The sequence below is a fragment of the Dermacentor albipictus genome, chromosome 1 (genome assembly GCF_038994185.2).
Source record: "Dermacentor albipictus isolate Rhodes 1998 colony chromosome 1, USDA_Dalb.pri_finalv2, whole genome shotgun sequence".
Taxonomy (NCBI): domain Eukaryota; kingdom Metazoa; phylum Arthropoda; class Arachnida; order Ixodida; family Ixodidae; genus Dermacentor; species Dermacentor albipictus.
This window is the reverse complement of record NC_091821.1, coordinates 286,850,011-286,876,985: the sequence shown is the minus strand read 5'-3', so window position 1 is coordinate 286,876,985 and position 26,975 is coordinate 286,850,011. Positions and strand designations below refer to the sequence as shown.

The following is a 26,975-nucleotide window of genomic DNA, read 5'->3' as shown; positions in this document are numbered from 1 at the left end:
TGAGAAAGGCTAGTATTCATGGCTGCCAGGGGATTTGTGCTTTACCACTACTGTTGGCGACTGATACATACCCGATTCTTTATTGGGCTTGCTCCATTATGTGGACATCCTAACAGCAGTGCCACATACTCTACATATTTATGTGCAAGGGTGATTGAAATTTCCTGACCTGTACAGTCTCTTGCCGGATTTTTTAAAGAGGTTATTGCATGCGTAGTGTTGCAAAAATGGTGGCTGTGAGCTGAGGTACTACTATTCAGGTTATAGCCCTTACCCTTGTCTTTAAGGTAGGGCTTTCACATGCTGCTTGGGTGCTGCATTTGTCAAATTGGTACCAGACATGTCACCAACTCAGGTGAAACAGTGCCCGTTAGGCCTAGCTGGGTAGCATGACTGTGCTGAAAATTAATCTCCAGCCAGTGTAATGGCGGGTGGGAAGGTTGTGCCAATGTACACTATATTCTCTTTAGGGGTGGTGATCAGGGGCCATCAGGCCATGTATTCCTTTTCTCTTTTTATTTCAAACTGTTACTGTAAGGACAGCTTTAGTCCCCTCTGTTTCTATGAATATTGGTTCGTGACTGTATATTTTGCTTAGCCCCATTATATGGCAGTTTTTATGCTTGTCGTTTATTCTCTATATTCTGGTTTCCTTGGTACCTCTAAAGAGGCATACCATTGTTTATTCAACTCCATTGCTGAAAGTAGTAATTCCAGGCAGTTTTTATTCTACTTTCTATTCTGTATAATATTGCAAATTCTTCTGGTATTACAATTGTGCTGTGACATCAGTATGCTAGCTAGTTTCTTTTTTCTGTTGTCTTTGATGTGCTGATATTGACAGTAAAAGTTTTCTGCTTGTGTAGGCGAGCCATGTTTTTGACTGCACTGTCAATGTGGCAGTACTTTTTTATCAGTTTAGTGATAGCGTATCACTGTTTGCTCTTCATTTACTCTTTCCTTACTGCTTGAAATGTGCTCATTTTCAGTGCCTTTATGTTTTAACGTTTTATTTCAAGACGTATTAGTCGCAACACTTAGCATGATAATTTAATTGTGTCCTGACATTTGTTTTGGAATGGAAGTAAAACATAAATAATTGCTCAGATAGCTTTAGAGAATTTTTAAACGATAGTTTTTGAGGAAAAAGAACGAAAAAGCCCAACAAATTAGCGCAGGTTTGTTTGCATGAATATTTGCCATAGTGACGCCCATGCTATGTGAAAAAGCTTTGCTAATGTGAGAACGGGCAAGAGTCTGTGGTGCAGGGAGCATTTGTTTTTGTTCATGGCAGCAAGCACCTGATTCCATCTTTTACTGCATTCTTCAGGTTGGGAGCATGTACAAGCCTCTTCATATTGATTATTCTATTCGACCAGCTTTTCTGTGCAAGCAAGCAGGCATATTTGTGTGCCTTGAACTGGCACTTGAGCCTTCACATGCTTTGTGCTGGGCTTGTACGGTACTGTACACTACTGCACAGTGGTACATAGTATTGTACAGTAATTATTAAGGGCATTTGCACAGGCGGTGTTCAAAAAGGATTAGACTTCTGGTCAAGCTTCTGCCGAAGGTTAGTCCGATATTGACTATGTGCTCTTGTGCGAGTGTAAACTGCACACAGTGGGAAAGGTAGTTTGTATTAAGTTATGCATACGCTGTTAAAATATTGATGGATAAAAAAAAAAAAAAACCTACGGTGGGAAAAAATAAAGTAAGACTGGACATTAGTCCAACAATATTGTCAAAGTACCAGGCATTCCTGAGCATGCACCAGCTGCCGCCGTCACCAGACACTTGCCTTTTCACCTTGCCTGCAGCATGCAAGCCATGCGTGGCCTGGTGCTTTGCTCTTCCACAATGCTTTCCGCCTAACTACTAGCGGAGGGAGCGATGCTGCAATTTCTGCAGTGCTTCCGCTGGCGGTTAGGCTTTACGTTTTGTTCCTTCTCCCTTTGTCCCCAACACTGGGTAGCCAGCCTGTACGTACACTGGCTGACTGCTTCGGTGGCTGTGGTGCTCAGACTTGCAATGCTGCCTTGTGGCGTGCATTTCTGGAAAGGTTCTTTAGCAGAATGGAGGTTTAAAAGACAGCCAGCCCATCGGCAACTAGAATGGACATTCGCATTGACTGCAGCAGTGGCAGAGCGAAGAAAGCACTATTTCTCTATGGCTGCAAATGGTGCCACTGTAATATCAAAATAATGTTGCAACCGAGTGTATTGAGCTTTAATTCCTATAGAATGCGATGGCAGAGTCAGTAAATAGCAACAAACACACATCGGATGTCAAGTCTGACCAAAATGTGAATGCGAATGACAGTCGTTTTATCTGCAAAGATTTGGTTCCAAGCTTGAGCGATGTAGCACGCTCTGCATAGATTACTGTTGCTGATATCCACTGTGGCAGGGGGGAAATTTGCTTTATTTCTGCTTCAGTTCATGTCTGATTGTACATGGATCGCAAGTGAAGTATTTGAAAACTGTTAGAAAAATATTCACATTATTTGAGGACCGAATTGAATGGCACAATATTTGATGCGTTATTCGAGAGTATTGATTATTTGTACATGTGTAATTATTCATTATGGCATTTCACATGAAAGAATTGCAACGCAATGTCTAACATTGTGCTGGAAAACTATAGATCAAGTTGATTGATTCCTTTTGGCCCGGTAAGGAAAGAGTTAAGCATAAAGTACAATCTTGCTGTCAGTTTAATGCATATTCATGCTATTCTTCATTCAATGTTGTTTTTGTTCTGTTTTTTATAAGTGCCCATTCTGTAATTTTTCTTCAGCCAGTTGCTGCAGGAGAGGTAACTGCTATAAATTGCGATATTGCTTCCTGCAAAATTTGCGTGCTCTGGTATTTCCCACCATTGTGAGCTATACTCCTACCATTTTTTTTTTTAGCTGTCCATTGAAATTTGTGCGATGGGGTTCAATGTGAAAATGAGGGGAAAAACACCGGTTTTGACAAGTTGTTTTATTTCCCAGCTAATCTGATGAATTCAGTGTAGTAATTTGCCTTCTGCAAATGAAGGTGTTCTTATTGCTATAAAAAACTTCATTCTTCATACTTTATACTGGACACTTTGGGACAAATTTTTTGCTGTTGCATTATGTTCCGTATTAAACCCATGTATGATAAGACGGATGGACACTCGGGTGCAAAGGTGCCTAGGTGTGCAAAGGTAAGCCGAGATGGATGTTGCCTTGATGCACGCATTCTTCCTGCGTGCCCAAAATTGGAGGTCACGTGATCAAGCAAGCTCTAGGGTATGCACGACTCCTTCTTTAGCCTGGCTGTGGCTGCGCATATGCCATCTGCGCATGGTGTTTAGGATCTGTGGTAGGTGCCTAGTGTTGGAGGTCGCATGACCTCAACTTTCGGAGGCACAGTGAAGGGAGCGACATCACAAAGCATTCGTTCCCGGCTCTTCGTCATGCCATTGTCATTACAGTGCGTGTTGCGGTCAGGTCATCTAGTGAGATCTGTTCATATTTGTATGCAATTGGCACCGTGCTTGTTAATTTAATTGGTAAGCGAATGTTTGCTGCAATTTGTATAGTTGATAAAGCTACAAGCCTTACCTTGTGCAGTTAGGTACACTTTGCCATCTCTGTCAATGTTCCGCCTTTCAGGTGAAACTGCTGCATTTTATTTAAGAGGCATTCCAAAAGCAGAAAACTATTGGGAGCCTCGCCATCTTTCTTACTAAGTACTGAGGCACATGAGAATGAAGCACAACTTCATGCAGCACAGTTCCAATTTGTGTGTAAGAAACGCGTTTAACGCTGTCCAACTTAAAAATGCTTCATCAGAAATTTTTACAACTTAACATGTATCATCAAAAGTTTCATTCTTGTAGCATTTACTTTAATATAGTAAGTTAATCGTATTGCCTTAATCATTTGTGAAATTCTAAAATTTGATTTGGTGCACAAATGTGACGAATTCGTTTGTTGATTTAAAGTACTGAAAGTTGTGGAGAAATGGAATAGTACAAATAAAACACTGGCTAATGTGCCACTTGTTGAAGTTAGCGCATGTGTCATGTTCTTCCACACCTGGGGCTATGAGAATGATTTGAATGAAAAATTTTAGCACAAGTCTGTTCCCATGGCTGCAGTAATTGTTCCCCAGTTGTGTGACTACACCTTTGTGCCGACCCGCCATGATGGCTTAGTGGCTATGGTGTTGCGCTGCTAAGCACAAGGTTACGGGATCAAATCCCAGCCATGGTGGCCACATTTCTACGGGGGCACCATGTCCCATGCATTGGGAGCATGCTAAAATTCCCTTGATAGTCGGAATTAATCCGGAGTCGCCCACTACGGCGTGCCTCATAATCAAATCTTGGTTTCGGCTCATAAAACCCAGAATTCAACACCTTTGTGCCGTAAACGACGACCATTGGAAGCATTTATTATCTGCTGCATTTGCCACCGCACCTTATTTGCTGTTTGGGTGCAACAAGAAGTTTATTTATAAATAAATAAATAAATAAATACAAAATCTTTATTTAAGCAGAAAGCTTGAAGCTCAGTTCTTGTTCCTGCTGCACCTACCTTTCCCTTGTGTGCATCCCTTGTGAGGTCGCAAGGTGCATCGAGTCCTCTGTTAGTGTTTCTCATACACGTGTATCAACACATTTGGCCTCCTAGGTGCCGGTCATTTTATGACCTGCATGTTTCCGCTGCACAAACTGTTTTCAAGAACAATGTGCGAACTTGCCTGTGAACAAATTCCCTTAGCTAAGGTGGAGAATTTTAGAATTACTTGGAACAGCATACCTCCATGGGTGTCTTCATTAGCTGACTTCTTGGAAATAATTGTCTAGTTGACTAGGTTTCTTGTACGCAAGATAGCGCTAGGTGACTCCTGACTGACTCCTGCTTAAGTTGTAGCTAAAACAGGGCATTTGTGAAGTCTGCAAGTGCAACTTGGAGAGTTCTGCCATGATGGAATGCTTTTCAGTCAACCCTGCAGGAGGCATTGACCATCTCCTGTCACTCTAGTGATGTATTGCGACTTGCATGGTCTTTTGTCCTAGCGTGTCTTGGAAAGCCTGTAATATCATGCAGACATTCATGATGCAAAATTTGTCACATAAAGCAGATGCTGCGGGCACCTGTGCCACAGCTTTTGATCAGATGGATCTGTTGTTGCCATGTGAGCTCGAGTTGCCCATTTCATTCTTGTCTGCTGCCTTGCTCGTGCAGAGGGACTCCCAAGTATGTGAATATCACATTTAGGAGTGTGCTGGATGGGCTCACTGGCAAGTTTACTTGGGCTATCTTGTGTTCGAGGCTGCCAGTGATGTTTTGGGAGAAGGCTCTTTGTCGGCTCTCATATTGGAGGCTTTTTACATGATGGAAATCATTTCTTTAGTATCAGTATTTGCCTCTTGAGAGTCCACCCATAACCTGTGTGCTGTTGCGGGACTCTATGCAACCCTCTGACCAGACCTCTTATGACTTGAGTTAAATAGCGTAGTGAGGATGGCTCCCTGGCACACTTGATGGATTGCTTGGTGCTCGTGCTCTTGAAGGTCTTCAGAAAACCTCTGACGCACGAGTAGTTGGCACCAGAGCTGTTGGAGGCCTTTTGTACAACAGAGGGAAGCATGAACTGCATTAGCAATGCACCTTTATTTATCTTTTTGGGAATGAGATATAGCTGTTCGACATGTTGCTGTAATATTTGACGTGACTGTTGCACGCATGCATGTTCGTTGACACCGCTCTCAGAATAAACAGTTGAAGCTTAGTGCTTGCTCTGTTCCTTTCTACTCCCTCTTTCTTAAGTATTTCTTTCCTTATTGCACTGTTATGTATTCCTTAGCTTTTGCAAAATTGATATAGATGACAATCGTTTTCTCAAAGACAAAGAGAACAAAGGTTGCAATTCCCGAGTTCTCCATTTAAGAAAAGTGCATTCTTTTAAGAAAAAGTATTACTCCCAGCCAAGGTATTTGATAGCTGTACCAAAGCACAAAGCAGGTATTCTGTAAAGAATTTCTAAGTTACGACATGCAAGCCCTGCATGTCTTTCTAGGCTTAGGGCCTTTATTAGAGACTGTGCAGTCAAGACGAGATGCCTCACATGATTGAGGCAGAAAGACGTGCCCTTACAGATACATGAAGAGTGTGAAAGCACCTTCCATGAACTAGTAAGCAAGTATCATCAGACCTTATTCTCCGCATTCCTGACTTCTCTTTACCATTTCTGTTTAGCACTGATGCATCTCGGTATACTTTATCAGAAACCCTCAAACCAACCCGACAACCAGAGGCACCATGTGGTGAGATACTACAGCTATACATTGAAGCCTGCAGAAGTGTACACCACCACAGAAATGACTGTATATCCTACTTACCTAGAAGGAGTAAAATTCACACTTTCCAATAACATGCTATCTTGATATTGCACAATGCCGAGGATGCATGTAGGTTAACTACTTGCAACAATTTGATTTCATTGTTTTGCATTGCCCTGGTCCACTGCTCACTGTTGCAGATACATTGTCCAGATTGCTTGTTTCAGAAACAAGCGAACACTTGCATCAGATAAATTACACAAAGCTGTGGGAGGCACAGAGGAAATTAAATGCATTGATGAACAGTACCTTGTGCCACGTACAATGGTTTCGAAGATCCTTCACCTTTACCGCAATGTGCAAGAGTCAGGTGGGCATGATAGGTTTTGGAGCATGTGCAACAAGCTCCTGAAGGACTTTACATGACCATTTATGAAAGAAGACATGAAGAGCTGTGTAGGACATGTCAAGTAAACAAAGTGAAGTTCAGACAGGTGACAGACACTATGATAATCCCACATCGCAAGTCCCCTTTGAAGTCATTCACTTCGATTTTGCGAAGCTAAAGAAAGTGGGCGAAGGTGTCAGGAAAACGCAAGCTTTTCTACTTTCCATAGATGAATGCACCAGAATGATCACGAACAAGGCGAAAAAGGAAGGCGTTAACAGCGTTATTGGTCTTCTTCAAGCTGGGTGTTTCAGACACAAAGATCTGAAGGGGCGAGGACGCCAACCAAGAAAAGATTGAAAATTGTTTTTAATGTTTTGGCTCCCCCACGGGTGCCATGTGAACAAGGCTCCCGTAGTGGAGCTGAAATGTTAAAAAACGATTTTAAATTCTTTTTTTGGTTGGTGCCATAACCCCTCCTTTAATATGTTCCATCCTGACCAAATGGGCCTCAGTCACACACTTAGCTTGAGACACACAAAGACAGTCTTTCGTAGGGCTAAGCTACTAAAGTGTACTTAAGATCACGGCATGACTATCGAATTTTGCTTGCTCTATCATCCTGCAGCAGAAGGCCTTGTGAAGCAATTCATAAAGATGTACCCAGAGTGGCCTGATGGCTGAAACTTCTGCCTAGATGCTGCTGTGAGGCACCATAACTGTTTATATAAAAGTAGTTTGGGGTGTAGCCCTTTTTTTGTTGCCTCGGGAGTCGTGCCGAAACTTCTTGTGGAATGCGAACTGGGCAAGCTTGAGCCTAAAGAGACAAAGCAAAGTGCACAGGAGGAGGATATTTGCAAACAGCGCATGAAGAGAAACTTTGACAGGAGATGCAAGAGTGAAATACTACTCGTAAGAAAAAGCATTGGGTCTTAGAATGTGAAATTTCATGAAGTTTCACTGTGGTAAAGGGCATCTCGGCATGGCACCTCAGCACGGCACCTCTGAACGTTTTCAAGTGCTACGTCAGGAGGTGTGAACAAAAAAAGTGAGGCAGGGAGGGTCAAGTATGCTCCGTTTAAGTGACGAAAAAAAGGACCAAGAGGAGTGGAATATAAAATGGGCAGCATACATCCACCTGTGTCTCCTTAAGCTGTTTCTTGTGGACACCACAACATCTTGAAATGCCCGCGCAAAAACCATGGATGGGATGGAACAAGAGATTCTGATCACGTCTTCTGGAGTATTGGATACAGTACTTGCACCTGTTGGTGTGGTTATAGGAAGTAGGTGAGGCCTTTATTACTGCACGAGTTAACTTGAGATAACTGATAATGGAGGGGGAGGGCTGTAGCTCATGCTGAATTCAACAGTACAAAAAATTTTGCTGAGTTGCCACCACTTTTGTCAATAAGTGTACAGGCTGTAGGATCCTATAGCAATATCCAGTCTCCATAATTCTTATGAAAAACAATTTTTATTGCACCAAACTTGAGTTTTTGAAACATCCTGAATTGAGAGTTTGCTGGCTGGGTTTACTAATTAAGGTGGCCTGTTGACATTGCCACACAATATTTGAAAAAGAGTGCTTCATTCAGATATTGGGGTATAGAGCGGACTATTAAAGCAAAACTTGTACACTTCAGAGGGTCAAAATTGCTTGGAACGTTTGTATGTGATAATGTACTGTGCATATATATTCGCACATGTTATATGCATGACTGCGTGATGTTGAGAAGGCTAGCAATTCTGGTAATTGTACTTGGCTACCGATTGTATTTTAATGTTAGTCATTGCAGCATAAAGCAATGAATGGATGTTTACAAAATCGGGAATAACTAGTTTGCAGTGACATGAAAAAGGTGGTTAAAAGATAGCAGTACAAATATGTCCACTTGCAGTACCAAGCATCTTGCCATAAAAGATAAAACTCTAGCGTGAGTTGTCGCTGTGCTTTGGCACTCATTCGCTACTGCATGTAGTACGCAGTACTTTTGCTGGTGTGCCTAACAGTGCGTGGGACTGTGGCAGGCGACACAGCGGTGGGCTCGTCGTGGCCAAGTACACATGAGCTGGCCTTTGCCATTGGAGGCCCCATATGCCTTGTGTGCGTGGTGCTCATGGTGGTGTACCAGCTGTGGCAGCAGCGGAGGCGCCATTTTCGCTATGAGATGGAGACAAGCTTGGAGAGTGAGCCCATCCTGCTTCCACCCGGGCAGACCATCAAGGATATGATTGAGATGACCACCTCTGGCTCGGGCTCAGGTCAGTGCCTCAGCTTGTGTTCCATCAGAGCAGATTGTGGGCAATTTGATAGTTGGAGCAGGACGCAGTGAAATGGCTGCTCCAACTGTTAGAACCTGGTGAAGACTTTTTGGGTTCACCTATTGGTATGATTATACCTGATTGCATGCCAAATCACTCCTCCTTAACTTGGTAAAGAGATTGTTATACAGTGAGTGTGCTGTAGTATTAGAGAAAAAAAGTTGTTTCCGTATGCACTGCTGATCATTTCCAAGTACCGCTTATTTGCTTGTATAATCCCCACAAAAAACGGCAAAGTCGGGGTGTGGGTAAGATCCGAATTTTGTTGCTTTGAGGTGTGGCTTCACGGCAGTGTGAATTTTGTCTTGCAGAGTGGCGTCACAGCAGTGCATGCCATGCTGGCATGAAGCTACTTCTCGAGGCTAAGCTCGCTAAACTATGTTTCATTATCTCTTGGGGCACCCCCCTCTCTTCCCATCTCCATGTGTTGAAGCTGCGCTGCCACATCTCGAGGCAAAGTTCTCCGCCATACGAAGTTTCACTATCTCGCTCCTCCCACCCCGGCATGTTGAAGCTCCTTTCTGGCCTCTTTCATGGTTGTCCATTTTTTTGGGGGGGTTACAACTTCGTAATTTGACTGTGTTGGCGAATAGTGCATGCGGCCAAAGTTTCATACAGTTACTGGGAGGAACTGTGGTGCTGCTGTCTACAGGAGCTGCAAGCAGTGCAGCTCAGCCAGCATGGGAGTGAGGGTTAGTATATCATCATCATCAGCCTATTTTTATGTCCACTGCGGTCTACAATTACCCCTGCCTCGGGCTAGCTAATTCCAACTTGCGCCTGCAAATTTCCTCATTTGATCACCCCACTTAGTTCTCTGCCGTCTTCGACTGCACTTTCCTTCCCTTGGCACCAATTCTGTAATTGTAATAGTCCACCGGTTATCTAACCTATGCATTACATGGTCTGCCCAGCTCTGTTATTTTCTCTTAAAGGGCCCCTGAAACGGTTCGGACAAATTTTGTAGGCGCGTAGGGTACAGCTTAAGTAGAACATTCGCACCACAATTTAAGTGAAGCGTTGCATATTAATGGAGCTGCAAGCGATTAGAAGTTACCCTCCTCCCTAGCTATGCTTTTCCTCCTCAACTCGCTCGCCGAGCGAGCGGCGCTAAGCTCCGCCTTCACTAGTTCAGCGTCACGATGCGACGTCACATCGCTCACTTCCGGTTGTTTAGGAGCACGCCCCCTCCCGCGCGAGACCTCTCCGCTAGCCGCTTGGCCGTCGACCGAGAGCTATCGAAGCAGTGTGCGTTGCGAGCATTCTATCGTAGCGCCGAACGAGTCCGGTACTCCGCTAAAAACAGGCAAGCTGGTCATTTCGGCAAATGACTGGAGGCATAAACTCAAGCTGATGAAGGAACTTTAGCGTAGACGTACGTGAGCAGCCTGATGGGTCTGCACGGTTCAGACACTTGCTGGCGCAGCGCTTAACCAGTCAAACAAAGCGCTAATATTGCTCTAACCAAGTGTAAAGCATTTTAAACATTTATAAATCAACGTGTTGATGATTACACTCCTGCGAAAAATACACACCAGCAGCAAAGAATACACTTCGTTACTGCTACTGTGTATGGTTGAGCTCTGTGCCACCAGGTGGCTGCACCGTGCAGACCATTCACATTTGCCCTTCTGCTCATCTCGTGGCTCATCCCGGCACAGTCATACGGCCAGACCCTGTCCCCTTGCGCTTGTGTTTGCCCTAATACTGGACTCGCGGTTTGCAGGTCGCTAGGGGTGCGATCTTGTACGCGTTCCAAAATAGAACGGAGGCGGTCCGTTCCACCGAGCGGCACACGGCTGGTCAGTTTGAACGGTGAAGAACGCCATGACGTCAAGTGTGAAGTGATATCTGCTGGCAATCATTCCGTGTTGTCTGCTATCGGACGAACGCAACGGAACGGACCGCCCATTTCGCGACGGAAAGAACGGACCGCCTCCGTTCGAGTTTGGAACGCGTACAAGATCGCACCCTAGGTTTGCAGTCCACAGGGCAACAAAGTCGAATCATAGCGCTCGCGAAAAGACTGAGACCGACTCTGACCGCGGAGCTCTCATCAAAATGGAGTACGTTGTAACACAAGCAGACGACACTTGCTGTGTGCCGGAAGTGCTGAAGTGTACTAAAAAACTATTCTTGTGTATTCTCTTTAAGTTATTTTCTTTTTACAAAAACAAAGTAACTAACATTCCAACTATTACGAGCATCATTTGTTCACCATAAAGTTGGAAAAATTATCGACCACGCGCCCTGGTCAGCCAATCAGATAGCTCGCCCATGTGACGTAATATGGGTTATTTGCATCATATGGGTAGGGGCAGCTTAAAATTCCGCCGAGCAGTGCGCTGCGATCGGCAGCGATGTGTATTTTTAAAACCTTATAATAAATTACACGCTTTATGCAGAGCACTTAGATGCATCAATTAATGATCAGAAGAACCTACTCTAACGACTCAGTACGTTTGTAGAAAATCGCCAAAATCGTTTCAGGGTCCCTTTAATGTCAACTAGAATATTGATGCATATCTTCCTTGGCTGACTGCTTTTCAATGTCTAACAAATGTTATCACTCAGCGCAGGATGTGCCCTCATGTATCGGAAGTTTCTTGAATGTTATTGATGGATCTATCCACTGTCTGTTGTCACTGAACCTTGTGTAACGTGATTATATGCGCAATGTGAATTGTGTAGTACTTTTTGGAAGACACGCAGGCACCAGCATTTATTCTGGAACCTCCAATGACTCGTGTATAAAAGCCAATGCGCTTACCCCACAGAGAAGATTTTCTGACGATCGCCGACTGTGTTCGCCGCTATCATTGTTCTTTGAGTATAGCCTGTTTTTGTTGGCACAAGTTAACCCAATAAAAGTTAGTTTCGTCTTTCACGGTTTTGCTGCTTTCTTCACCGTCACTACTACGTGACATCTGGTGGAGGTGCTTGTGCATTCATGTACCAGATGACCCCGCAAAGCCGCGATCCAAGCTTTTCCTGAAGACTGCACCAACTTGGCCCCGGACCATCGAGCAAGCCCTCGGTTACAAAACCTGCTCCCTGAGCACGGACTTCTACCTGAAAAGACCAAGAATATTGTGGCCAACTCAACAATTTCAATGGCAGCCCCAGCATCCCCATCGTGTTACAGCAGCCCAGGGGACCACTGACCTTCCGCGGATCGTAATTTGAAGACCTGGAAAACTGGCTCAAAACATATGAAAGAGTTGCTACGTCCAACAGCTGGAACGACAATGACTATCTGTGCCATATTTACTTCTGCTTGGAAGATGCTGCCAGGACGTGGTTTGAGAACTGTGAGTCCACCCTGACAACGTGGGACCTCTTCCGCGGCAGCTTCTTGAACACCTTCACGAGTGTTGTCCTCAAAGAGAGGGCTGAGGTGATACTGGGATCCCATGTGCAGCTCCCAAATGAGAGCATTACAATCTACGCAGAAGAGATGGCCCACCTGTTCCGCCACGCCGACCTGGACATGTCTGAGGAAAAGAAAGTTCGCTTCCTGATGTGTGGTATGAAGCAAGTGCTTTTCGGCGGACTGCTCCGCTACCTGCCGAAGACCATAGCTGAGTTTCCAACAGAGGCATCGATGATTGAGAAAAGTCGGAAATGCACACCACGAAATAATAACTGCCAAGTGCTCACACCGCAGTACGCCATCTAAGAACTGGGCTCTGACGACCTCCAAGACACCATCAGGGCCATTGTGCGTGAAGAACTGTGGAAGATCTTGCCTTAGACGGAACCTCAAGTGGCCTCGGTCACTGATATGGTCAAGGAGGAACTACAGCGATCACTTGGAGTTCCTCAGGTGCAGCCCAATCGCTCCAGCCCCAGCCAGAAGCTATGACATGCTGCCATGGTCCCCCTCCGCACCCACTTCAGGGCCTCGCAGCGCTGCAATTCCGTTTCCACCGCTGCCAGCACACCCGCCCGCCGACCAGCGCAGTGTTCCAAGGAAGACCGACATTTGGTGCGCCTCAGACCACTGGTGCCCATACTGCGAAATGGGACTACAAGGGTTTGCCGTCAACGATCCGCACCCTCAGCAAGGTGAATGCCTTTGTGATATCGCCGACTACCTCGCCGCAACACAGTGGAGCCCTCGACAACTGTCCCGTTCGCGGTCACCAGGCCACTACCTGTCGCTGCAGCACTGTCCTTACACTGGCCCAGCACGGGGCCGGTCCATCAGCCCATATCCCGAAAAGTAAAAAGAGCGACCGATGGAGGTGCGGTTGCTGTTTGTCGAACTGATCAAGATCCTCCGCCGCTGACAAAGACGCCTAATAGACTATCACGGCGACATATCAACGAGACACCTCCATGCCTACGAAGCCTAGAAGCAAAGAATATACCAAGAAAAGAAGACCTGATGACATGACGTTCCAGCCACAGGTCAACAAGACGCAGCCGTGATCCAACGCCTAGACCTATCTGCAACACAAGACAAAGCACCACTGACCCTGACGTGCTTCTCGATGGCCACACTGTCACTGCCACAGGAGCCGACTACTCTGTCATCCGTGAATTATTCGCTGCCAAGTTGAAGAAAGTCCTGACTGCATGGGACAATCCTCAAATTTGGACAGCTGGAGGACACGTCATAACGCGGACTGGAATCTGCTCGGCAAGAATGGCAGTTCATGACTGGACTTGCCCTGAGACAATCGTTGTCCTATAACAGTGTTCGCGAGACATAATTTTTGGCATGGACTTCCTGAACCAACATGGTGCAATCATCGACCTGAGGTCGAAGTCAATAATTCTGTCCAAAGACCAAGTGATACCAATGGAGAGGTCTTCCAGTCGAGCGTGCCTTGAGTGTACTTAAGGACCAAGTCAGCATCCCGCCTCGCTCCAGCATTGTCCTTTCCATCGGCAGTGAAACAGTCTACTGCTCGACCATGAAATTTGCGTCGCAAGAGGGATCGCTCGACTGCACGGAGGGAAAGCGAAAGTGATGCTGACAAATTTCAGCCAGGAGTTCAAGCACATCAACAAGGGCACGACAATCGCATACATCAAGGAAATTTGTAGAAACCAGCAATGTGTTTGTCCTCTCGGATCCTGCCGCATCTACCCTGACGACCATAGTTCCCGAACCAGACTTCAACATAAATCCAAGTCTCTCCCTCAGTAAGCAGCAACAGCTCAGAAGTCTTGTCTGACAATACGAAGACTGTTTTTCGATGGTATCGAGTATTCGACAAACACCAGTTGCAAAGCATCATATAATAACCGAAAAGTGCGTTTGACCACTCCGCCAGAGCCCTTGCCGAGTTTTGATGCAGAATGTGGAGCTATAAGGCAACAAGTTGACGAAATGCCGAGCAACGACACCATCCAGCCATTGAAACACCTGTGGGCATCTCCCGTAGTCATGGTGAAGAAAAAGGACAGAACCCTACGTTTCTGTGTCGATTATCGTCGACTGAACAAGATCACCAAGAAGGACGTATACCCCCTCCCACGCATAGACCATGCATTGTATCGGCTCTGCAACGCTAAATACTTCTTGTCGATGGATCTCAAGACTGGCTACTGGCAAATAGAAGTCGACGAGGGATTGTGAAAAGCCTGCCTTCATCACACCAGACAACCTCTACGAGTTCAGGGTCAGGCCATTCGGACTGTGCTCAGCGCTTGCAACGTTCCAACGCGTCATGAACATGGTGTTAGCAGGATTGAAGTGGCAGACCTGTCTTCTTTACTTGGATGATGTTATTGTCTTCGCCAGAAATTTCGACGCGCACCGTAGACGGCTTGCGACAGTACTAGAGGCCATCATGTCATCAGGGCTCACTCTGAACCCGGAAAAGTCCTGCTTCGCTTACGATGAGCTTCTGTTCTTGGGCCATGTCACCAGCAAATCTGGAATCCACTCCGACCTGCAGAAGACAGCTGCCATCGCAACGTTCCAGCAGCCCTTTGACAAGAAGGCAGTGCGTAGATTCCTTGGCATGTGTGCCTAGTACAGGCGCTTTGTCAAGGACTTCCATGCATCGCTGAGCTGCTAACACATCTAACCAAATGTGATGTCGAGTTCAAGTGGGAAACGCCACAAGCTGACGCATTTCAAAAACTCAAAACGATGCATGCAGTCGCCACCGGTACTTGTGCACTTCGACGAGGACGCTGATATAGAAATCTACACTGATGCCAGTAGCCTGGGCCTCGGTGCCGTCCTAGTCTAGAGGAAAGACGGACTTGAACGGGTGATAGCGTATGCTAGCGGGTCGCTGTCAAAAGCAGAAGGCAATTAATTATTCTACGACCGAAAAGGAATGCCTTGCCATCATTTGGGCTACAGCGAAATTCCGCCCTTACCTATATGGCAGGCTGTTCAAAGTCGTCAGCGACCCTCGTGCATTGTATTGGCTAGCGAATTTAAAGTACCCTTCAGGACGCCTGGCACGGTGGAGCTTCAGACTGCAAGAATATAACACCATTGTAATCTACAAGTCCGTACGAAAACACTCTGATGCCGACTGCCTGTTTCGCGCCCTTGCGGACCAGTCGCCCCAAGAAGAGCGAGACGAGGACGCCTTTTTAGGTGCAATAAATGCCAAACAGCAGCTAGTGGACCTGGAGTTCAGAAGCCTTGCTGAGTACTTGCAAGGCAAGACCGACTTTGTCCTGAGGGTACTTAGGCATAGATTGTCTTTGTTTTTCTTACAAAATGACGTTTGAGCAAAGAACTTTTTGCCAGCTCATGCAAGCTACGTTCTGGTTGTGCCTGCAGTACTCCGGTCATAAGTCCTGCATGCCCTGCACGATGATAAAACAGCTGGGCACCTCGGATTTTCCCGTATATGAGAATACAAGTACTATTGGCTGCACCTATAGAGTTTCTAAATAAGTACCCTAGAGGGAAATGGGGCGCTAGTCTCTACGGGGGCTCTCCTGAGCGTTGCCTCAACCTACATGGGAATGATGGGAAGTACAGGCTTCGGGTTGACTTTGATCTTTAGACTAGCAGGGTTTGCTTGCGGTGCAGTAAATGAAGCTGTACTCAAATATTATCGCATAAAATCTAATTTTATTTCTGCAGTATCTTATATTATGCACAACACATTACGTAAGCTTTGTATGACTTGTGGGGGTTCCACTCTGCGTGCGGCTAGCGCTGAAGGCGAGCTCCGGATCTAGCCCCACGCAGTCGCTTCGTGGTACTCCCAACCAGTAGCGCGGGAATCACGGCTACGCCGGGTTCGGACGAATAAGGCAACCAGCGGTGTCAACGGTAACAACGTTTATTGCTATAAGCAATATCGAACACTCGCAGAGGGACGTCCTCTCAGTAAAAGTAGTAAAAGGCTTGCCTCGTTGTCTGGGTGGGTCAGACAAACGAGATCACTCACGGGATGCGGCAGGTGCTGTCCAGGCGGTCCAAGGTGTCGGCGTCCCAAGAGAGCGAGTCTCTCCCAGTAGTGCACTTTTATGCCTTTTTACCTTTCTGCGAGGGGGAGTCCTCCTTGCCCGCCGGATACATTTCCCTTTCCCGTGAGCCGCGTAGGAGAAGAGGAGTACACGCGTCATCAGAGCGACTAAGAAAGGGAGGGCGCGTAGTGCCTCTCTCCCCTGTCTGCGCCGGCACGACCCGTCGCCACGTGCGAACGGGTCGCCGTGGGTACGCAGGAGGAAATGGAGGCGGGTGCTCCCCACAGACTTTGAGATTGAAGGACGGTTTGCTACCAGGGCACACCAGGGTATGCATTCTTCTGCAATTCTGTTCCCGATTTAGCACCAGAGAATAATTAATTATTTATTTTTATAACAGCAATAACAACCGTGCATGTACCCATATAAAAATACTCAAGTATTTACGGAAATAAAAATTTTATATTGGGAGAAAGTGTTGTGCCATTGAGAGGAATGCTACCAGTGTCATCTGCTACAACGCCTGCTCGTTGCGAACGCGATATTTTTCTCGCAGACGACAGGCACTTGCGAACTCTCTCGCCCTTTTGAAAGGCTGCGTCGGCACTCACGATTGCTGAACATCTTCAAGTACTTCTAAGCACGTCTGCTGCAGTGCTAGCTAGGAGGCTTCTGGCCTCCTACGAGTATGCTTCATTATATTTTATATTGATGTACCGCTTCTGAAGCGGCTGCCAGCAGCTGTTATGGCGGGGCTTTGCACTTGCTTATTTTGCTACAGCAGACTACAGCCACGAAGCAGCAACCTTTCATACCACAAGTAAGTTTGTGTTTCAAAGTCCTAAAACGCACATTTCAATGGGCACATAAATGAGCAATGCATAATGAAGCCCTCAATAAAATTTGATTGTCAAGCCACTGGAAGTACAGCTGTCTGTGTCAGTAGTGCCTTCCTTTTGCTTTTCTGAAGTGTTATAAAGTATGTAACGCTACAGCACCAACCTAACACACTTAACAAACCAAGGTCAAAACGGTAAAAACACGTTCTTTCAACATTTACGATGCCGTCGCTTTCTCCTCGGAGCTTTGACACTACACCAGGACACAAACATCGGCCCAGCCGCTGGCCCAGCATGCTATCGCCACTTCGAGCAACAGAACAAAGGCAGAAAGCTTTGCATCGCACCGTCTTACTGTGGGTTATAGCAATTGCGCCAAAACTGCCAAAACCAAAACTGCCAAAAAATACCTGTAGACTAGTTTGCCAGTCAACAAAATACCAATCCGTAGCCTGTACTTCCCGTCATTCCCATGCCAGTTGAACGATCGCAGTGCCAGATTTTCCTCTGGTTATAGTAATATGAAACTCTATGGCTGCATCTGACCGCTGATGTTGCCCGTTACGTCAAGACATGCCGAGACTGTCAGTGATGCAAGACACCATCGACAAGGCCGGCGAGATTACTACAGCCGATCGAGCCTCCTTACCGACCATTTCAGCAGATTGGGATGGATTTGTTTGGGCCCTTCCCGATGTCAACATCTGCAAACGAATGGATTGTTGTGGCTACCGGCTATCTTACCCACTGCACCTAAGTGAAAGCTTTACCTAAAGGCAGTGCAGTCGAAAGCGCTAAATTCTTCGTTGAGAACATCCTGCTGCAGCATGATGCCCCAGAAGTCCTCATCACTGATAGAGGAACGGCCTTCACTGCAGACCTCACGCAAACCATTTTGCTATACAGTAAAGCTAGTTATAACGGAGTGGAAGGGGGTACTGTAATTACTTCGTTATAACCATTAGTTTGTTATAGCCACTATCCATTTCTATCCACAATTAGCAATCAAGAGAGGATTTACTCACCTCCAAATCTCACAGCAGCCCACCACGCGAAAAATAAAACGGCCGTCGCACGGAAAATAAAACAAGCAAAAAAAAAAGACAGCAAGGAATTGCTACTTTATGACGCCAAACGGCTCATCACTGATCGATCAACGGTACACCAGCTGGCAGCTTACTTCGCAGAAAAAGAAGTCCTTGATAGATTTTTGCCGCATCTTCTTCAGGCGAATGATAGCTTTTTCAGCTGCAGCTGCTATTTCGAGTCTGTCCTCGCCCTCATTGTACTTGTACTCATTCACTTGTACTAATTAAATTAAAGAAATTATAAATTTATGGAATTGAAACTTGATGGAAAACACTTCCGGCAGGTGGGGAAAGATACCACGTCTACGCATTACGCGTGCGATGCTCTACCAATTGAGCTGCTGCCGGCGCCATTTTCCCGTCCGTTTTCCGCTATATTTATGTGTTACTACTAGAACTAACCCTGGGAGTGTTGGCCAGCGCCACCACTCACAAACCTTGGTGGCAGATGTGGAACAACCTTTCTGCCACAGGCGTCAAGAGTAGGTGATCTTTTCGGTGAAGGCAACTGGTCAATAAACCCACACGTGCTACCTGAAGGCATCAACGTTGCCGGATTTGAGACGCACGTTATGTAATGAACGAGAAGAAAGGGGGTTAACCGTGGGGCCCGATTTTATTATTGATATCATAAGAAACCAACAAACAAGGACACCAAGGACAACATCGGGGAAATCACTTGTACCCATTAATTGAATTAAAAAAAATGCTAACATTATGGAATTGAAAGTGGAAAAAGACAGTTTCAATATTTATTTATCTTTTGTGGTGGTGACGTTGAAATTTACCTCCTCCAGTGAACAACTTTTGCAGGCTTGGAGTGATGCCTGTTGCCGGCAAAAGATGCCGAGAGCGAGTGGGGCTATACTAATCCAGCTACAACGAAATTAGGAAGGCCCACAAAGCTTCAAGAAGACACTCCCTCACCAGATCAGAAATTGGCCTCCCTGGTGCAGTATTCGGCAACCCCCTCCCAAATGGCTAACTCAATTACCCAATGGCCCTCAGTCCCCAGCAGTTGCGGAGCACCTGATCAAGGCGGCGGTCAGACCTCTAACGCAGCAGAGGGTGCTAAGAATCTCTGGATCCGGACAGGCCGCCAATGGAAACTGACCCTTGCAACGTTCAACACTCGAACCCTCTCGAGTGAGGCCAGCTTAGCAGGACTCTGAGGAATTATCAGACATTGTTTGGGATACCATCGGCCTTAGTGAGGTTAGAAGAACTGGTGAGGCTTACACATTGCTGAATAATGGACATGTACTCTGCTATAGAGGTCTTCTAGATAAGAAGCAATACGGGGTAGGATTCATAATCCATAAGGACATAGTGGGTAACATTGACAAATTGTACAGCATGAATAAGAGGGTAGCTGTAGTCGTAATCGTAGTCGTAAATGTAGTCGTAAGTTAATAAGAGGTATAGATTAAAGCTAGTACAAGCCTATGCTCCAACATCCAGTCACGACGATGAGGAAGTAGATCAGTTTTATGAAGATGCTGAATTAGCGATGAGAAAAGTGCAAACTCAATATAGAGTAGAAATGGGCGACTTCAATGCAAAAGTGGGGGAAAGCAGGCTGGTGAATAAGCAATTGGCAACTACGGCGTTGATTCGGGGAACTCTAGAGGAGAGATGCTGGTAGAATTTGCCGAAAGGAATAAGCTTCAAATAATGAACACCTTCAGGAAACCTAGCAAGAGAAAGTGCACCTGGAAAATCCCTAATGGTGAAACAATAAATGAGATTGCCTTCATACCGCTGATTCCAACATAGTGCAGGATGTAGAAGTGATGGTTAGGGTAAAGTGCAGTGATCACAGGTCAGTGAGGGCTAAGATTCACCTCAATTTGATGAGAGAAAGAGCTAAATTGGTCAAGAAGAAACAGGTCAACCTAAAGGCAGTAAGGGTAAAAGCAGACGAATTCAGGCTGGTACTTGCAAACAAATATGCAGCCTTAGAACAAAAAGATGATGACGACATAGAGCTAATGAATAAAACTGTAACGAGGTTGGCTTCAGAGGCAGCAATTAAAGTGGGAGACAAGGCACCAAGGCAACCAAGAAAACAAGAGTCCCAGTTTTCTTGGGAGAGGCAAGCTCTCCCAAGAAAACTGGGACCCAATGAAAAAACGACAAAAAATGAAAAGGTCCGATAGGATAGAATTCCCGGAACTGTCAAAACTGATTAACCCGAAAATAAGGGATATTCGAAACTATAACGTGAGAAAGAGTGGAGAAGCCGTAAAAAATGGACGCAGCCTCAAATCGGTGACAAAGAAACTTGGCATAGGACAAATCGAGATGCATGTACTGAAAGATAAGCAGGATAATATCATCAGCCATCCCGAAGATATAGTAAAAGCAGCGGAAGAATTCTATACTGACCTGTACAATACCCAGAGAAGTCAGGATACCTCAGTTAGAAACAGTAATGAATAGGATATAGGAACTCCTCCTATAACTAGCGATGAGGTCAGAAGGGCCTTGTAAGACACGAAACGAGGAAGAGCGGCAGGAGAAGATGGAATAACAGTCAATTTAAACAAAGATGGAGGAGGCATAATGCTTGAAAAACTGGCGGCTCTTTATACGAATTGTCTATCGACTGCAAGTGTCCCAGAAAACTGGAAGAATGCAAACGTTACACTAATCCACAAAAAGGGAGACGTTAAAGAATTTGAAAACTATAGGCCCATTAGCTTACTCCCAGTATTATATAAAATATTTGCCAAAATAATCTCCAATAGAATAAGAGCAACACTGAACTTTAGTCAACCAAGGGAACAGGCTGGCTTCAGGAAGGGATGCTCTACAATGGATCACATCCATGTCATCAATCAGGTCATCGAGAAATCCGCAGAGTACAATAAGCCTCTCTATATGGCTGTCATAGATTACGAAAAGTCATTTGATTCAGCAGAGATACCAGCAGTCATAGAGGCATTACGTAATCAAGGAGTACAGAACGCTTATGTAAATACCTTGGAAAATATCTACAGGGGTTCTACAGCTACGTTAATTCTACACAAGAAAAGCAGGAAGATAGCTATAAAGAAAGGGAGGGGTCAGGCAGGGAGAGACAATCTCTCCAATGCTATTCACTGCGTGCTTGGAAGAAGTATTCAAGCTATTAAACTGGGAACATTTAGGAGTAAGGATCGCAGCGAATACCTCAGCAACCTTCGGTTTGCCAATGACATTGTTCTATTCAGCAACACTGCATACGAGTTACAGCAAATGATTGAGGACATTAACAGAGAAAGTGTAAGAGTGGGGTTGAAGATTAATATGCAGAAGACAGACAATGATCAATAGCCGGGCAAAGGAACAAAAGTTCTGGATAGGCAGTCAGCCTCTAGAGTCTGTGAAGGAGTACGCTTACCTAGGTAGTTAATCGCAGGGAACCCTGATCATGAGAAGGAAATTCATAGAAGAATAAAAATGCGTTGGATCGCATACAGGAGACATTGTCAGCTCCTGACTGGAAGCTCACCATTATCATTGAAAGGAAGGTGTACAATCAGTGCATTTTACCGGTGCTAACATATGGGGCAGATACTTGGAGACTGTCAAAGAAGCTTGAGACTAAGGACCGTGTAAAGAGTGATAGAATGAAGAATGCTAGGCATTACATTAAGAGACCGAAATAGAACGGTTTGGATCAGAGAGTAAACGCGTATATCTTATATTCTAATTGACATTAAGAAAAAAAAAACGGCGCTGGGCAGGTCTTGTATTGCACAGGTTAGATAACCATTGGACCATTAGAGTTACAGAATGGGTACCAAGAGAAGGGAAGCGTAGTAGAAAACGGCAGAAGACTAGGTGGTGGGATGAAATAGGAAATTTGCAGGTGCTAGTTAGAATCGGTTGGCGCAGGACAGGGGTAATTGGAGATCGCAGGGAGAGGTCTTCGTCCTTCAGTGGACATAAAATAGGCTGATGATGATGATGATGACCAAGATGATATTTCCCAGGAGATTTGCCTTAACTTCATCCTTCTGGCTTTAAAATGGCTTCGTGGCTTCACAAACTCATAATTCACTAACTCACAGGCATAATCCGAGCATGCAACCAAATGCGGCAGCTGCACATTCTAATTTTCGCAGCGATTACAGACTATCATGTATGAAATATGTTTGTTTGTCACTTAATTATCAGCGGCATGCTAACACACTTATTTCCTGCTCTTTCTTATGAAGAAAGCCTCGATTATCTCCCTTTCAGTGCGGTTTCTTGCTTTCCTTAGAAAGATCATTTTGTAGAGGAGTGACACACAACCACAGTGCTTGCAGTGGTCTGCCAAGTGGCCGCTGGTGTTGCTGTTGACTGACGACTGGCGCTCTCTTGCTCGATCGTTGAAGCATCATCCTGTTTGTCCAACATACACCTTGCCACATCTTAGGGCAAAATTGTAAACGACATGGCTAACACAATCGATGTAGCGTGAGCCGTGCTTCTTGGAGCATTTAGCCGGCAGCTTATTCGCCGTCAAAGGGCAAATTTTGGCCAATTTGCATAGGGTGGAAAACACAATATGCTCATATGTATCTGGCTGCAACCTTTTTTATATTGTGGGACAGCTTATGTATGTGCGGAATTACATACGTGTCTTCTTTTGCAAAGGGTGCGCACGAACACTAATTGAATTTCTCGCTTTCTTTGTTTTTCTGTATGGTGCGGCCCACTGGGCTTGCTTGCCCACATGGCAAGCTGGCCTTCCGTCATTGGTTCGGACATAGTTCCTGCCTTCTTTGCTGGGATGGCACCTTCGGTGCGACACCCTATGAAGTGGGATGTGTCAAACCTATTTAAAACTTAAGTTGTGTGATTATTGCCATATTTGTAAAAATTTATGCTAGTTTATCCGATGTATTAAACAATAAAACATGTATAAATACTGCACACATAAAAAAAAGAATTTCATTATTTTATTTTTGCTTAAAAATTGATTTGCTTGTTATTTTTCTCAAAATAAGTCGCCCTAAAATATTTAAATTTGGAATGAGTAAATGTGATCCTGTGGGGACACTTTTTCCGAAAAATGAAGCCCTCAAAGTGTAAAGAAAGGCAGAGCAGCTGCACCTTTAGAGGCATGCTGAGAGGCCATGTTTCGAGAACTACCTACCAGAGACTGTGTAGTCCAGTAGGCAGGTTGGTCATTATTGTAGCACGTCATGTAAGGAGTGAAACGGAAGTTACCCTTTTCACTTGTCGCCTGTGACTCTTTCATTGCGGATCCTTTGAGCCATGTAGACTACGGATATAATGGCTGTGCTCATTCCCTCCTCCTGCTGTTGTGCCCTGCCACTAGACTGCCTCTCTGCCTAGTGCATAGACAGTGAAAATTTCTTCTAGAATAACTGCATGTCCTTGTCTCTTTCGTAAGCTGTCCTTGTCTCTTTTGTAAGTCATATACAATTTTGCATTCTCCCTTTCTCTTCCATAGACTGTGCTTTTTACTGGAGGACAGTTGTTACCTGTCTAGTCTTTTATGCTTTTTATTCAGATAACATACCTACCTTGAAGTCCTGCACTACCATTGGAAGCAGTGACTAGAGTCAGCAATTGCATACAATAAGCCATGCCCAAATAAATGGGAGAACGTTTCGTCAAGTACCTATGAATTGGGCAGATAGGGAGAGAGAAAGCTTTTATTGTGAAGTTTGAGTGGAGTTTTCTTTCCCAGCGGTGTGGGCTAGCGTGGCGTCTATTTTGCCGCGACGCTATCAGCCCATTCCGCCAACCGTATCTGGTCTTGCGGGTTGGAAGTTTTCGTCTTCGTCTCCCACTCGTCATGTGTGCGAGCTCGCCTAAAGAACTGAGGTGAAACAGCGCGAAAAAGACGAGGACACAAGGAAACAAATACCACAGACAAGCGCTGACTGCCAACTGGAAGTTTATTTGAAAATCACCGGACATTTATAGCTTTCATCAGCATAGGCATGCGCACATCATTCACAAAAACATCTGCAAATCATCGTTTTAATCTTTCTTCCAAAAATGTTATTTCTTTTCCCGACAAGGCAAGAGAGGGAGTGCTCACACATTTATCGCCTTCCTTTCTTATATGAAAGGCCTCTATTATCTCCCTTTCCTTCTTGCTCTTTCCTTTCCCTATGAATTTAGTCTTTTCAAATAAGGGGGTGCATTGACACTTGTTACAGTGTCCAGCTAAATGACTCCCATAGCCATTCTTTAGGTTAGTGCTGTGTTGACGAGCTCTTTCATTGAAGCACTGTCCCGTTTGACCTATATAAGATTTCCCACAGCTTAACGGTATTTGATAGATGACATTGCTCCTGCACTCAGTGAAACGTGTTTTATGATTAGTGGTGCACAAGTGCCTTTCGCGCTTGTTCATGCGATTGCATATCGAGGACAACTTGCACGGGGCACTGAAAACCAAATTGATATTATGTCTATTAGAAACTTTCTTCAGATTGTGAGACAGCTTGTGTAGGTATGGCACCACTTGCACTAGTCTTTTGTCTTTGTTTTTTTCTTGGGAAGCATCGGCACTTCTTTTCTCTTTCTGCAAAATGGCTTCACATACTGAAGTGATCACAGAACTGGGAAAGCCTGCGTTCTGTAGTCGCGATATCTGATTTAAAAAACTATGATCGCACTCATGCTCACATGACTTACTAAGTGCTGCCTTAATGCACGTCGTCGCTAAGCCTCTCTTAATCAATTTAGAGTGTGCGCTGTCGTAACGCAACAAAGTTTTCTTAGATCTGGGATGATATCGCCAGCATACGTGCTCGTCCAAAGAAAAACAGAGGTTAATATCTAGAAACTGAATACGGTTGTTAATTGGCAATTCATACGTGAACCTAAGTCCTCCCGATGAGTTGATGAACAGGTTCAAAATTTCTTCGACCGCGTCATGAAAATGCATACAGGAATCTTTCTTCATAACAATTAAGTAGTCGTCAACATATCTAAACACTCGCGTTACAGGCATGTCAAACAACTTAGCAGAAATTACATTGTCAACCGAGGATAAAAAAATGTCACATAAAATGGGGGCGATGGCTGATCCTATACAGATGCCAGTACGTTGGATGTAAAATTGGCCATCATAATTAACAGCAGTCGAATGAAGATAAGTCTAAAAGCGCTAAAAAATTGTCGCTGTTGACACATACAGAATTCTGAAAATTAACTTCCCCGAAATCTTCTATCCTATCGCGCACAGCGCACATCAAACCATCTCGCGGCACAGAATAATACAAGTCCTCTACATCTACTGAAAATGCGGTTAGTGCGGTTCCCTGGTCTTCATTTATGGCCGAGATAACTTCTTCCGAGCTTCTTACAAGGAAAGGGTCATTTATCTGCAACATCTTGAGATGGCCTTGCAGAACTTTTCCTACATGACATTGCCATGACGTCTTCTCGGACACAATAACCCTGAAAGGGTATTCAGGCTTGTGTGTCTTGCAAGTGAAGAAAACATCAAGGAAATCCGTCTCCGCTTTGTTCACAAGCTGCCGTAGCGAGTCTAGGTGCAAGTCTTTGAGTAACTTCAGGGCGGCCTTCTTTTGCTTTTTCGGGTCAAAGGGAACAGCTTTGAAATTCTTAATAATAGCTTGCATGGATTTCTGGTTCATAAGGTTTTTAGGCAGAACAACAAAACCGCCTTCTTTATCTGCCTGTAGTATTTCAAGCTCATCATTCTTTAGCTTCTTTACAATTTTCTCTATGGGAGGCGTACCTGATTTTCCACATGGTGCGTGTTTTAGGACGCAGTCCACGGCTTCACCAACAACTCGTTCACGGTCTTGATCCTCAACCCGGTCTCCTATGCTTCTACCCATGGCTAGGAGCTGTGGAGCAGTAAGTTTTGGCTCAAAACTATATTTCGGGCCTTTTTCCAGGGTCCTCCTAACTTGCTCTGGAATTGTAGCCTCCCCAAGCGTGGTGACTACGTTGGCATTGGTGATGCCAAAACTTACTGCTCCACAGCTCCTAGCCATGGGTAGAAGCATAGGAGACCGGGTTGAGGATCAAGACCGTGAACGAGTTGTCGGTGAAGCCGTGGACTGCGTCCTAAAACACGCACCATGTGGAAAATCAGGTACGCCTCCCATAGAGAAAATTGTAAAGAAGCTAAAGAATGATGAGCTTGAAATACTACAGGCAGATAAAGAAGGCGGTTTTGTTGTTCTGCCTAAAAACCTTATGAACCAGAAATCCATGCAAGCTATTATTAAGAATTTCAAAGCTGTTCCCTTTGACCCGAAAAAGCAAAAGAAGGCCGCCCTGAAGTTACTCAAAGACTTGCACCTAGACTCGCTACGGCAGCTTGTGAACAAAGCGGAGACGGATTTCCTTGATGTTTTCTTCACTTGCAAGACACACAAGCCTGAATACCCTTTCAGGGTTATTGTGTCCGAGAAGACGTCATGGCAATGTCATGTAGGAAAAGTTCTGCAAGGCCATCTCAAGATGTTGCAGATAAATGACCCTTTCCTTGTAAGAAGCTCGGAAGAAGTTATCTCGGCCATAAATGAAGACCAGGGAACCGCACTAACCGCATTTTCAGTAGATGTAGAGGACTTGTATTATTCTGTGCCGCGAGATGGTTTGATGTGCGCTGTGCGC

At 45.1% G+C, this 26,975-nt stretch overlaps 1 protein-coding gene across 6 annotated transcripts in view; it reads left to right on the top strand.

Annotated features, from left to right (window-relative positions):
* babo (TGF-beta receptor type-1 babo) overlaps window positions 1-26,975 on the top strand; it is a 157,449-nt gene that overhangs the window by 35,030 nt on the left and 95,444 nt on the right. For all 6 annotated transcript variants that reach the window (XR_011511216.1, XR_011511215.1, XM_070531396.1 and 3 more), the window contains one exon: window positions 8,744-8,977. Coding sequence is in view for 4 of the 6 variants with exons in the window: in XM_070531396.1 (XP_070387497.1) it covers window positions 8,744-8,977 (234 nt within the window). In the remaining 2 variants the exon portion in view is untranslated. The remainder of the gene's footprint in view (window positions 1-8,743; window positions 8,978-26,975) is intronic.